Genomic DNA, 13,611 nt, shown 5'->3' with positions numbered 1-13,611 from the left:
TAAATGCTAAAATATTAGGGGTTAAAGAACTCTGGGTATATTTAAAGTTCTTCTATAATTCTGATTGTTCAAATTGGTATTTATGACCAATTATCTTGGTTTCTTCTATAGAGTTTCACCTAATATATAAAATGAGATTTTTTTTTCTTTAGTAAATCTTATCAAGGACTTGTTTAAGGAAGAGATGGGCTCCAGTATTTGAAAGGGTTTTTAGTCCTTGTGGGAGATTTGCTTATGGAAGACTGGTAAGGAATCAACTGCTATCAAGAATTACTGTTTCATGTTTGGGAACATTGAAATTTTAAAAATAGATATATAAAGTACTAGTAATGTACAATTCTATTTCATATTTATCTGTATCATCCTTTACACCAGAGACCTTCCTCTTCAAACCAGCTTGCTTTAATTCAGTTGTTAACTGAAACAATGCTTCAGAAAGATATATTTCTTTTTTGTTTCAATTACCAGCTGAATTAACAATTTAAATAATTTATTCTGCCACTTTCATATTTAAAATGAATTAAAGGAAAGACAGAATGCCAGATTCTATTATTCCTAGGGTTTGCTCCAAGTCAGGACACAAGCCAAGAGACAAGCCTATTTTTTTCTATAAAGAGAATTTTCCTTGAGAAATATGTAGAATGAGTTATTTTCTTTCCTGCCAAATAGGAAAGATAAGAACACACACACACACACATATATATATTTATGATGTGGAATCATGTTTGCCAGATCAGCTGGACATTTAATGAAAAGGAGTCAGGGCCTGATCCATCTCTCACAGAAATGACTGGAAGGCTTTCCATCAGCTCCAGTGAGAGCTGGATCTAGCCCCATCTGCATGTTTTCAGGCACAAGACCAATTTTCATTTCCTGACCTCTGTGTAATTCCATTGAGGATGCCACTACTGCAGAGAGAGAGGAACAACTTATCAGAAGATTGCAAACATCCACCACGTTTTCAGTTAGCATTCTGCACATACAGTAACTTCACCCTATTCATTGAATATTTCTACCCACATCTTCAGTGTTACAGTGCATTAAAGAACAACAAAATATACCATTAATTGCTTCATTACAAAGCTTGCATCTGCCATGCTTGCATGAATGTATTATCAGAAATGTGCATTCATACACATGTGTGCAATCCTTCATCTCTACTGCAAGGACAAAAATGCCTTTTGATGTACATGAATCAAGGAGTTATACATTGCAAGCCTTTCTATCAGAGAATCACAGAATGGTTTGGGTTGGAAGGGACTTTAAAGATCAGCCAGTTCCAATCCCACTGCCATGGGCAGGGACACCTTCCACTATCCCAGCTTGCTCTGAGCCCCATCCAACCTGGCCTTGGACACTGCCAGGGATGGGGCAGCCACAGCTTCTCTGGGCAACCTGTGCCAGGGCCTCAGCACCCTCACGGGGAAGAATTTCATCCTAATATTTAATCTAAACTTGCTCTCTGTCAGTTTGAAGTCATTCCCCCTTATGCTGTCGCTACATGTCCTTTTAAATAGCATGTGACCATAAAGAATTAAATAGTAGTACTGACTATAAGATATATCATTCCAGATTTCCCAAGTCCCTTATAATCAGTCATTTTCTAAAATCATTGCTGTAATTCATAAGGACTGTTTGTTTATCTATTTGCTACTTAACCTGAGGCATTTCACACAAATGTTTCAACTCCTTTAGCTGGAAATGAATTCTCTCCTGAAATAATAGAACCTTAGGGTGTTATTGTTAGAGTAACTTCACACCAATCTTTTGTGAAGCTCTCACAGTTTCTTTCTCACTCTTCCAAAAACCAATAAAATATTTATTCAAACAGCCTGAGCCACACAGTGTGGTGGAGGCTGAAATTTTGTTCTTTGCTTATTCCAGTAGTGGAAACACACCAAGTGGTGTTTTGTATGAGAGCTGTGTTCTAGAACTCAAACCCCACTGGGCAAGTAATACATTAGATGTGTCATCCTTTGTCTTGCCAGGCTCATCAGGCTGATTTGGAATTTGCTGCCTGGGTAGAGTGACTCATATGTTTACTGGCCCTGACAGGTGCTGGGCATCTTCCACACTCATTAAAGTTAATGACTTGAACAGCAGAGAGGGAAAACTGTCTGTTGGTTTCCTCTGAATGTGTATTCCCAAGTTATCATTTAAGAGAGGATGTAAGTGGTGTCCCCTTTCTTCTGCAATCACAAAAGCAGCCCCTAACCAAACCCCTGTCCCTTCATTGCAAAAAATAACCCAATTAGCTTCAAAAGAACTCCCTGTTGGAGTAAGGCAAGGAAAAAAAATGCACCATACACAGGGCTTTGCACATAAAAGCTGATTCTTGCCATAAAACCAGTCACTTCCTCACTGGAACAGAGGAATTAACATACTGGAAACAAGCCAGTAATTTTATAGATATATATGCCTTTAAGTAAGCTCTAGACCAGTATTCTCACAATAGCCAAACTTTGGCATCATTTCTATCCCAACAAGCCACAGCTGCTGAACTGGAGACTTCTGACTTCATGTTAAAGAAGTAATGAGAAGTTTTAGGCAGCAGTGCCAGACCCAGTCCTTTGATATTAACACAGCATACTACAGTTGTTGACCAGCCACACCAAAAAAGATATGCCTTTAATTTACACTAGTTAGCTAAAAATATTCAGGAGAAAACTTCACAGACACTTATGCCATGACATTAGACTGTCAACCAAGAGATGAAGAGGTGGAGACCTCACAGACATCTGTGTATTCAAACAAAACCAAGAAATTAGGAGGATTGTATCTTTAACTACAGAGACATCTCTACTTTGATGCCTGTCCAGCCACTAGATCTGCCCTGGTAATATGACAAAGTTCTGTACCCTGGCTTCCACCCAACAAGACAGAAATACTGAGCCAGAGACCTCACAGAAACCTGTGCCTTAGTATTAACCTGCCACCCAAAATCTCCTGAGCTAATGGTCTTGCAAAAAGGAAAGGTTGAAACTTCTAAAAATAAGGCTGAAGAATTGTTGCATTCTTAAATACTCATCACTTTTAATGTATAACTTTTCAGGGTCTCCCAAAGCAAAATGTAATGGTACATTTCCACAGTTAGGCCAGTTCTTTACCTGAACTGTTATGTTTAGGTTTTTTTCCTCTTCTGCAGTTCTCACATCAACATCTATTGCTCTTATAAGACACTGAGATACAAAGGCCTGAGCAACACACCTTCCAAACCCAGACTAATGTGCTGTTTGCAGGACAGAATTAGTAAGCAGAGTGTTTACCGATGGAAAACTGCTCAGTTGCTGGGAATATTTTTCAGTAATTTAGGGAACACTCATTCAGGATTCAGTACTTCAGTATTTTTTCCATCCACATTGGCACAGAAAGCCATTTGACAAAAAAGTGTTCCGTGTTAGCCTTTTCATTCTTGATGTCTGAAAGGAGCTCTTCCTATTTTTGTAGTGCTGGATCTTTACATTGTTCCAGTTTTCCACCTATTCACTTAACATTTCTTCTTGGGTTATTTTCTGGGCTTTGATGTGGGGTTTTTTTGGCTGGTTGGTTTTTTGGGGAGTTTTTGTTTTGATTTTTTTTCTGTTTCTTTTTGTTTTACCTTAAATTAATGTCTAAATTATAATAATTTCTGTATCTCAGGTAAGCAAGATAATCATAATATTCTACAGCATCAATGGCTGACTTGTTTCCAGTTCTCATTTACTTTAAGCCAGAAAAAAGCTGAACAGCAACTGTTTTATCTGACTTTTACGGTCTTTGATCCCTCACTTGGAAGGCCAAGAGAGCTGTCTAATGTGTAAGGAAAGACTCTCCACAGTGCTCTGTGGGTCTCTGCTTATTGGACAAGATCAAAAGCCCACTAAAATAATTGAGAATCTTCCCATGATCTTCTGTGGAGTTTAGCTGAGCACAACAGGTGACAGGCAGGCTCACTGAAATGAAAGATTCCCTGGAAACACTTTACAATGGTGGTCAGCCGAAGAAACGGATAAATAAGTTCTTCTACAAGCTAAATTTGTTGGACCAAACCTGAAAACTTGAAAATTCTCCACTTTGGATACTGATTCTAAACCTGTAAGCAAATTAAACTGTTTTATTCTCCCTGGAAGCTGAACATGGTATTGGAATGCTTTGGCTTTGCTGGCACAAGTGGAATGCTGTGAATGAGCAGTGGTTAACCAAGCCTAATGGACCAAGACCACAGAACTTGTGAATGTTTAGAAAATAGACCTCAGTCAACAATTTACAAGAGGAGACTGATAAAAAAGGGTTTCTTCAAAAAAGTTTGAAATAGCCATAAAAATCCTGAGCCCACTTCAATCTGAAAATGATCTACCAATTATTTTTCCATTTGTCCTGGAAATGCCATTAAAACTTCACAACTGTGTAACCGTGACAGAACTAAAGACACCAATGTTACCTTTGCAAATGAGATCACCATAATAAAATCTGCTTTCTTCATTGTGCAGAAAGTACTGACATTCTGTGTGATTGCTGTAAGAATTCTGGGGTGATTATCTTAGGAATGTACAGATTAAATCCTGAGCCACCTGTCAACCCTATTTCTATGCAAATTGCTTTACTTTGAAAGACATGACCTCAAAGCCCTGCAATGGCACTGCAGGGCTGCATTTCACCACACCACCAACAACCAACTCAAAAGGCTGATTAAGAGCCCCAAAAAGTGCCTCTTGCAACCTCTGAGAGACAGACAAAAATATAATCCCAACATAACAAACACAAATCCCCCATAAATGAAAAGAGCAAGCTGCATCTTACCTCATTTGAATTTTCTGTTGTGATGTTTTTATTTTTCAGCTTTTTCTGCAGCAGTTTGGTCTCATACTCTGGTCTGGGATGCTCCTGAAAAAAACCAAAACCAAACATGGCTATGACTAAGAGAAAAAAACCCAAAAGTTTTGGTCACTTAATCACAAACAAAGCCATCAAGAGGGTTCAACTCTCTCACTTTCTTTTGCTAAGCAAAGCTTTCTGAGACAGCAGGGGCAGCCTCCAGAGGTCAGAGCAACTTTTGGAAACTGATTTGAATGAAAACAAGGTGAAATAAAGAAAATAAACACCAAGCAAAACATTGTACTCTAACTTACTTTTTGTTTTTGACAGTTTTGCTCTGAGTGCGTACTCTGTTCAAATTTGGCCAAGTTATGTTTAGTTTTTCTAGTAAGACATTCCAATGTCCTTTTAACTGCCTTTCATACACCTACATCTGGATGGGAAAAGTAGTTGATCTGTCTTTGCTGAATCTGCCAAGTCATCTTACCCTTGACTGAATAGACCACAGAGCTCCCTGGAATGCATTTTGTATATATGCCTTTTAGGAGTATTTTGCACTAAATATTTCTTTACAATCCAGACTTAGGGATGTCTGACCCATACATCCATGGATGTGAAGGGACAATTCCACTCAGCTGTAAAAAGAGTGTGATTCAGAATCAATTCTTTATCTGAAAACGGGAAGAGTTCCATACTTAGGACAATAAGCTAGAAATAGTTGTGATGACTTCACAAAGGCAAAATGTCCATGTAGGGATAGATCTGAATCCCAGGATGCTGGAAATTTGCCAGTACAGCTGCCAGACACTTATTGAAAACCATGTGAGCCAAGGTACTGCAAGACCAAATGAGTGCTCCGGAGTAGAAAATGATAATTCCCATTCTGAAAACAAAGAGCCTAAACATGAAATTTCTACTCAGGCAAAACTCACGTTGAGGTCAGTGGGAATTTTCCCTGAGAGTGGTCTCCAGGATTTGCCTCAAACATACACGTGTATCCACCATCCATCAAATTAAGCCTCTGTAGATAATGATCCAGTTTGATAAGAATAAACAATGCGAACCAATCTCTCCCTAATTTCCCTTTGATTTAGAAAGAAAGTGATAATGGAATTCTACAAAGCATGCATGACAAACACATTGAATTTATTAAAACAAAAAACAAAAAAAAAAAAACAAACCAAAACAAAAAAGAACCTTAGCAACTACCCCAGATTTGACAGAGCAAAGGAGTTATCAAAAAAATAAGCCATATGCTCTAAGTAAAGGCAAAAACCCACTGCAAATTCCTTGAACAGCCACATCTTAATATCCTGAACAGAAGCAGAGCAGCTCAGCAGTGCATACTGATGGGAAGGAAGGTTTCCACAAAAAAAAATTGGACTGACCCAGTTGCTTCCCCAAAGCAAGATGGAAATGTGGAATGAACAGAACAGAGATCCCAGCCATTTTCTGTTGCAAAAGGGTTAATTATTAGAAATCAAGGACTAAACCCTCTATTTCTTATGACAGTGACACAGGAGGCAGGGGCTGAGAAGTGTAGGGAAGAGTTTGTCATTCACACCGAGGATCTGTTTAGACTGTCCTATTACTGGGATGCGTGTCCAAGGAAAAATAGTTTTATATCTCAGCTTGGAGGTGCTGGTAAATGTTCACAATCTTTTTTAGTCCAGATCACTTTCAAAATAAATTTGATAAATGAAAAATTAAAGCAAAAGCTGGAATAAGTCATGTAGCATGAACACGAGTTTAGGAGTGTTAAAAGCTACCGAGCAAGTATACAGGAACTGTTATTAAAGATGTTCTAGAGCAGCATAATAGAAAATTAGTTAAAAGAAACTAGGAGGTTCTATTATGGGAATGCATTTGCCAGACAGACAGAGAGATGTTTTGTTTGCTTTCGTTGAGCAAGAACAGTGGTAGTGCTTTGAGAGAGTACCTATAAAACTAAATTTTGAAATATGGTCTCAGATTCTGAAGCTCCCTTAAGCTAGGACCAAACAACCAAACGCTGCCATTTCATTTTGTGGGCAACTGTAGCAGAATATAGCATCATTTATGTTGGTTCATCATGCAATTCAAATCCAACCCGTTTAAATACTCCTCTACTGATAAGTGGAACTGTGTAAATTGTAGAATCACAGAATGGCCTGGGTTGGAAAGAACCTTTAAGATCATCTCATTCCAACCCCCTGCCATGGGCAGGGACACATCCCACTAGACCAGGCTGCCCTATCCAACCTGACCTTCCAGGCATGGGGCAGCCACAGCTTCTCTGGGCAACCTGTGCCAGGGCCTCACCACCCTCACAGGGAACAATTTCTTCCTGATATCCCATCTAACCCTCCTCTCTGTCAGTGTGAAGCCATTCCCCCTTGCCCTGTCACTCCAGACAAGGGTCTGGAGTAACAGCACCTGATAAACAGGGTAAACAGCACCTGATTCCATATCCTGTGTGTTCTCCAAGGAGCACATCCCTGGAAAACCCTGCTTACCTACCTGGATCTTCTGAGGCACTGGAAAGGAGGAGAGGAACAAAGAAAGGCCTAGAGGTGGTCCCTGTTCCTAGTGGGGTAGTGCTGGATAAGGACAGATTTAACCCCTCTGAACCCAGGGGAGGAAAGAACTTGTACCACCCCAAGTGACCCAGCCTTTGAGTCGCCCACCCCAACATCCCAAGGAATCAAGACTACTAATAAAAAATTGAACAGTTTTGAGCCTCAAGGAAAACTCAGTTCTAGAAAGGACAGAGGAAGTCATTACAATGGAAAAGGAATAAACAAAAGTAAATGAGAGCATGTTGATATGTCTGGTAGGAGAGAAACAGAAGAGGAAAATGTATTGAAGCCCAGGACATTGTGGCATGTCTCTGGATCAACAGTCTGGGAGTGAAAAAATGTAATCATATTCCTTTACCAACTCCTTGGAAAGCAAAGAAATTGTCACCTGACTTTGTTCTTACTGTTTACAACTTTAAACATGTTTAAAGTGTGCCTTCATGTGTAATCTTTCAGTGGACCAATAACTGGTACTAAACAGTTTCCTCAAAGAGCTGAGGGATAATATTTGTTCTTCAGCATTCCTTCCCCAACTATCCTAATGAAACCCTCATCCTCCTAAACATAGGACTTAAATGTAATGTTGAAAGCAATTGTTTAGAAGAACAGGGCTAGCCAAGGATCATTAAATAATTAGTGTTAGTAAGAAATTAATGAAGGTCAGGGAAGATTCTCTGGAAAGAGTAATGAAACCCAAAAGAGGTTAATAAAAAGCATACAAAGAATTAAAAAAAAAAAAATATTTGGAATATTTGAAAATATTTCCCAACAGGAAAATTAGAATAGTTATGGGAAAAATGTGAGATAATGCATCTGGAGAAAATAATCCAAACTAAAAATCTCATTGGCACAGGAAACTTGAGGATGCAGAGAGCATGAAAGGAAAGATTTGAGACAAGACAAAATATCGTAGCTACAAATTCCCCTTTCACCAATACTAGACATTTTTTCCCAAGAGGGCTACACAGTTATTTTATTAGAGTCTTCTCTTTCAGGATTTTAGCAAACAAAAATATCTCGTGCTTCATGGTTTAGTAGACACTATTAAAACTTCAGAAAAGGAGTCTGCTGCTATAATTTGCAAGGTGGAAGACAAAGTGAAACCATCAAATTGATCAGATCAAAATGAATTTTGAAACCATAGTAGAGAAGACAAAGTTAAACCAAGATCAAGTTAGGTGAGAATGGAATGTATCTGTAAAGATATTTAATGTCATCAAGTCAGCTTGCTTTTTAATTTTGTTTCATTTTCTTTTACTCAATCTACCTTCTTCATTAATTTGTCTTAACTCAGCAGTAATCCACAGTGACCTCAAAGACATCCCTTGAGGGTTCAGTAATTACAGGGGGGTTTTAAACTCTTTAAATAGCAAACGGAAGAATCAGACTTCAGGAATTAGTTTGCAAAAAAACTAAAATAGTTGGCAAACATTTTACAGAGCACAGGATTTTAACTTGAAATTAAATGTTCCTAAGGAAGACAGACATCCAAGTTCCTCTCTGTTATAATGAAACAGTATAACAGCTTGACTATTTGAACAATACCAAGACCAATGAGTGGAGACTCCTTGGCATTTCACTTAATGCAGACTCTCTGTCCATTTGACTTCCAAGTTCTTGCCCAAGTTCTAAAATTTCATCTTTTATAATAGCATTTCTATTTCAGTTTGCACAGGATCATTGGCAAAATGAGGGAAAATCTCTTCCACCCAAAAAAATGAAAGCAGGAACATCCTGGAAATACAATTTCTGAAGATTCATGGGAAGGCAAGAGTTTCTAGCGCCTACATCATTAATTGGAGTCCCTCTGTAATTCTTCACCAAGCAGAAGAGGGTATGGATTCTCCCACCCCTCCTCCTGGTTTCTTGATGGCCTTATTCTTTATTACACACCCTGAACTAGAATCAAATGCACAACCTCTTTGATTGGGTTACACAGTCACATGTCTATGGCAAGGAACGTTGAGTGGAGGAATTTCAGAAAGAATTTCTCCACTGGAAATGTTGTTAAGCATTAGAATGGGCTGCCCAGGGAGGTGTGGAGTCACTGTCCCTGGAGGTGTCCAAGGAATGACTGGACATGGCACTCAGTGCTCTGGTCTAGGTGACAAGGTGAGGATTGGCCAAAGGTTGGACTCGATGACCTTGGAGGTCCTTTCCAACCTAAACGATTCTGAGGTTCTGTGTGTGTTTATGCACAGTGTTCCCAAGGCTTTGTCTGCTCTCATGGTTCTGGCCTGAGTTTGTTTCTTTCCTTTCCCTCTCCCATTTATTTATCACTTGCTCTATTGCTTTTCAACACAATTATCTCTTTTCTAGTTAGTACCCAATGCTTCCCTGTCTTTTTTGTGGATTCCAGGTGTCCAAACACAAATTCTCTAAGTCTGTACAGCTGCCAGCTGCAAAGATGCATGGAAGCCTTAGGGAGTCTGCTTTCTCGGAGTGCCACTGCCAAGATACTTACAAATAAATGGACTACATTAATCTCTTGTGTGACTCTTTTGAAGCAAAAATTTGGCTGAGTGTGGTTAAAGAAAGCAATTTAGTGAAAAGTTTATAGTCAATGTCCACAAAAATTACACTGAAGGCATTTATTTCAATATAATTCTCACAAAGTACTCCTCAGCTCTTCAGATTTATGGCTGTTTTTCTCCCTGCTTTGGTTCTGTAACTTCCCTTCCTAAAGAAGTTGACAATCAATAGCTTAACCCCATCTAGTCTTAAAACTGTTAAACCTCCTGAGCTTCTTCCTTGTTCCTTTCTTGCTCTTTTAAGTGATCCCGCTTCTGGTTTCTTCTGGCCTAACCTGATTAGACGTAATTCTCCCTTTTCCAACATAATTTTCAACACTTGTACAGAGTTCACCACCACTGAGACCTGATGCCAGTAACTTTCTACAGACAGATTTATCCTCCTCTTTATGAATCTTATGGATAAAAGGTGAACAAAACCTGATCTAACTTCTGGGTTTTTGTTGAAGTATCAAGAACTGACAGGAGATGACACGGTGCATGGTTTTCTGCTTAAGATGTCATGTCAAGAGACATGTCCATTGTTCTTCCAAAAGGACCTGGATCAACCAGAAAACAGCCAGAAATGAGCAAGAATAAAAAGAATAGAAAATCCTTCCAGTACCTGAAGGGAGCCTACAAGAAAGGTGGAGAGAGACTCTTGACAAGGGCCTGGAGTCATAGGACAATGGGGAATGGCTTCACACTGGCAGAGGGCAGGTTTAGATTGGATATTGGGAAGAAATTGTTCCCTGTGAGGGGGCTGAGGCCCTGGCACAGGTTGCCCAGAGAAGCTGTGGCTTCCATCCCTGGAAGTGCCCAAGGCCAGGTTGGATGGGGCTCAGAGCAAGCTGGGATAGTGGAAGGTGTCCCTGCCCATGGCAGGAGGGTGGAATGAGATGACATTTAAGCATTCTGTGGTTCTATGATTCTCTGAAAATATTTAGGAACTAAGACTGAAAGAGCAAAGGCTTGTTCATCTTAAACAAGGGTGACAGAGATAAGATACTGTGTTGAATTATGTTGAAAAGAGGACAGAAGTAATCCCTCTCTTGATCTTTGAAAGACAAAATAAGGGAGAAAAAAAGAGAAAAAAAATAACATGCAGCAAGGAGATTTAAAAACCACTAGGAAAAGCTTGTTAGCAGTACAGATAGAGAAGCATTAGAGTAGATTACCTAGGGAGGAACTGAAATCTCCACTGCTGGATTTATTTAAGAACAAATTAGACAAATATCTCTTCATAATGATTTAAGTAGAATTGATCCTACAACGCACAAGGGATGGCCCCTCAAGGTCCATTCCAGTCTTATTTTATCATTCCAAGTTCTTAGTTCTTCAGCTTGTGCTGAGATTTGTCTGGCACTCCTTCACTTGTCATAAACAAAGGATTCTTGCTGATCCCACAGACTTCCTATCCACAGATTTTTACCACTTCAGGCCTCTTGATCACAGGACCTCACAAACCTATATATTATTTCACAGCATTTTACAAAGCTAAAGCAATTAAATTTAGCTATTAAGCTAAACCTAAGGTTTTTTTACTGTGAGTGACGAACTTGAAGTTCAGAAAAATCTGGTGGGTTCATCAAATATGCCACAGAGCCCAGAGTTAGCTCTCCAGCCTCTCAGTTTGCCCTTTAGTTGGTACAGGATTGCTGCTCTGGCAGGGAGCAGTTTGACATTCCATGTGGGACAAACAGTAATTTCTGATGTGCTGGTGCACTGGGTTTGCATCACAACTCAGAGTGGGAGTACTGAGTTGTACTGTGAACATCATCCACATCATAACAGGGGAAAGAGTCATGAAAAAGCTGAGAAACAGAGACAGAAGAGAGGAGGTTGTTGTCAAGTCACCAGTGAAGGAATATTTGTGCATTACAGGATAGTGATGGAAGAAGAGGAATACTGGAGCATGCTGTCTATTCTCAGGGTCATCTTTTTGTTTGATCCAAATACTTTGATCTGGGAAATAGCGGAATAGCATTACCACCATGCTATATCATGAGGTCCATGATGTCAGCTTGCTTTTCCCCTATGGTATTTACACTCTCCTGTTTGAGCTGAGCTGAGCTAGCAGGTCTGAAGACTGTGACCTGTTGTTTAAGGAACTGTGCTGGAATGTGAAGAGAAAAAATGGATTCAAATCCTCCCAGCAAACCAAGACAGTTCCCAGCAAAACAAGGCAGTTCTGAATTACTGAATATGACCCTGTTCTAGAGACAGCTCAGCATCTATTGCCAGGGGAAGGTCCAAAGCTTACCTGTTCTTAGTATGATATTTATTTATGATTTTATAACTGCACTCTCTTTAGTGAGGGTTAGAAATGAATCCTTGAATGAGAGTTATTAGAGCAAACCAAAGGACAGAACTGAAAACAAAATTAGGGACATTGTGAATAGCAATAAACCAGTATGTCTCATTTTCAGTCAATTCAGGTATGGCTGGAGACCCCACGGCTCATTGAAAAGCTCTTTCTGAAGAAACCCACACCATTTATTGTTTTGAAACAGCTCTGTTGGTGAGCACCTAGAGCTCAGGATGATGTACCTAATGCATCACAGATGTCACCCAGACCTGGATGCAAAAATTGCTGATGGTACTGTGACCTGTGGCTGTCATTATCACAAAGAATTCTTGTTACGTGTAATGAAGTAACATGACAAAGTACTTACAACACAACAGTGTTGTTGTGTTACTGCACACTGTACAACATCATATGGGCATTCTCAGCAAAACATGATCTGCTCTTACCTTATAATCCTTTTCAACATTCATTCTTAACTTCAGAGTGCTGAACAGTAGGATATAGGTGAGGATTTCCTAAATAAACATTGATACTCAAAACTGTATCAGTTACAGACCTTTATCTAAACACAGCTACAAACTGCACTGGGCTGGAGAATACTTGTGAGAAATCTATAGATCAATGCTTATATAATATTATTATTCTATAATAATTATAGAATAATTAACACAGTAAATTAGCCCAGGGAGAGGAGACTTACTTCTTCTTCTTCCAGTCCAGTTAGATCCCAGAAATAACTCAATCTCATCTGCAAACGTTTCCATTGTTCAAGGAACATGGTAGCTTTAAAAGAAATTAAAATATTTTAAAAATTATAAATCCAAAGCCTTGTGGTAAAGATTTGTGTTACTTATAAGCTTCAACTGATATTTGAACCCCATTATGCTAGACCCTTTAAAATTAAGCACTAAGAAACAGTCTCAGGCCCAACTTTGAAGAAAGAACTCAAGCAAAGTATGGGAACAATAATTACTGTTCTTTAAAAGTAAAATACAGAAAGATGGAACATGGATTGTCCAAAGCCACTGGTAAATTCTTGTCAGAGAATGGAACTGAGCCCATACCTGCTGATAGCCACTGAAGACATCATCTCTCTTAATTCACCATGAAGCATTCTGAGGTAGGTTTAGCCTGCTACTGAAATAACTAGGATCCCCAGCAATATGTGGAAAAAGATATTTTGAAATATATTACAATGGTGTGGTTGAATGCTTTTGTCCTTCATAGACATGGTGATTTTGCTGGAATGGACTGGCCTCTGGTTCAGCCTCCTGCTTCTCCTTTTTTTACTAGTAAGACAGAACAGATGTTTTACTGGTGTCTCCTATTTGCAGTCTCCTGCCTGTCCTCTCATAATTGCTGTTTCCTCTACATAGCCCTTTTCCTAGTTGCTCATCATTTATGGACTTACAGGTTTATTAGAAATAGCACTTATAAATCT

The 13,611-nt window shown here is 39.2% G+C and overlaps 1 protein-coding gene across 1 annotated transcript in view; it reads right to left on the bottom strand.

Annotated features, from left to right (window-relative positions):
• The window catches only part of ANO2 (anoctamin 2), a 149,195-nt gene that overhangs the window by 71,094 nt on the left and 64,490 nt on the right, over positions 1-13,611 (bottom strand). Inside the window, exons 13-14 of the mRNA XM_048300126.1 lie at positions 12,871-12,953; positions 4,780-4,863 (exon numbers count right to left, since the gene is read on the bottom strand). Of these exons, the coding sequence (XP_048156083.1) occupies positions 4,780-4,863; positions 12,871-12,953 (167 nt within the window). The remainder of the gene's footprint in view (positions 1-4,779; positions 4,864-12,870; positions 12,954-13,611) is intronic.

This window comes from Corvus hawaiiensis, chromosome 4 (assembly GCF_020740725.1).
Source record: "Corvus hawaiiensis isolate bCorHaw1 chromosome 4, bCorHaw1.pri.cur, whole genome shotgun sequence".
In the NCBI taxonomy this organism is placed as follows: Eukaryota; Metazoa; Chordata; class Aves; order Passeriformes; family Corvidae; genus Corvus; species Corvus hawaiiensis.
The sequence above is the reverse complement of the archived record's forward strand: the minus strand, read 5'-3'. Positions and strand labels throughout refer to the sequence as shown.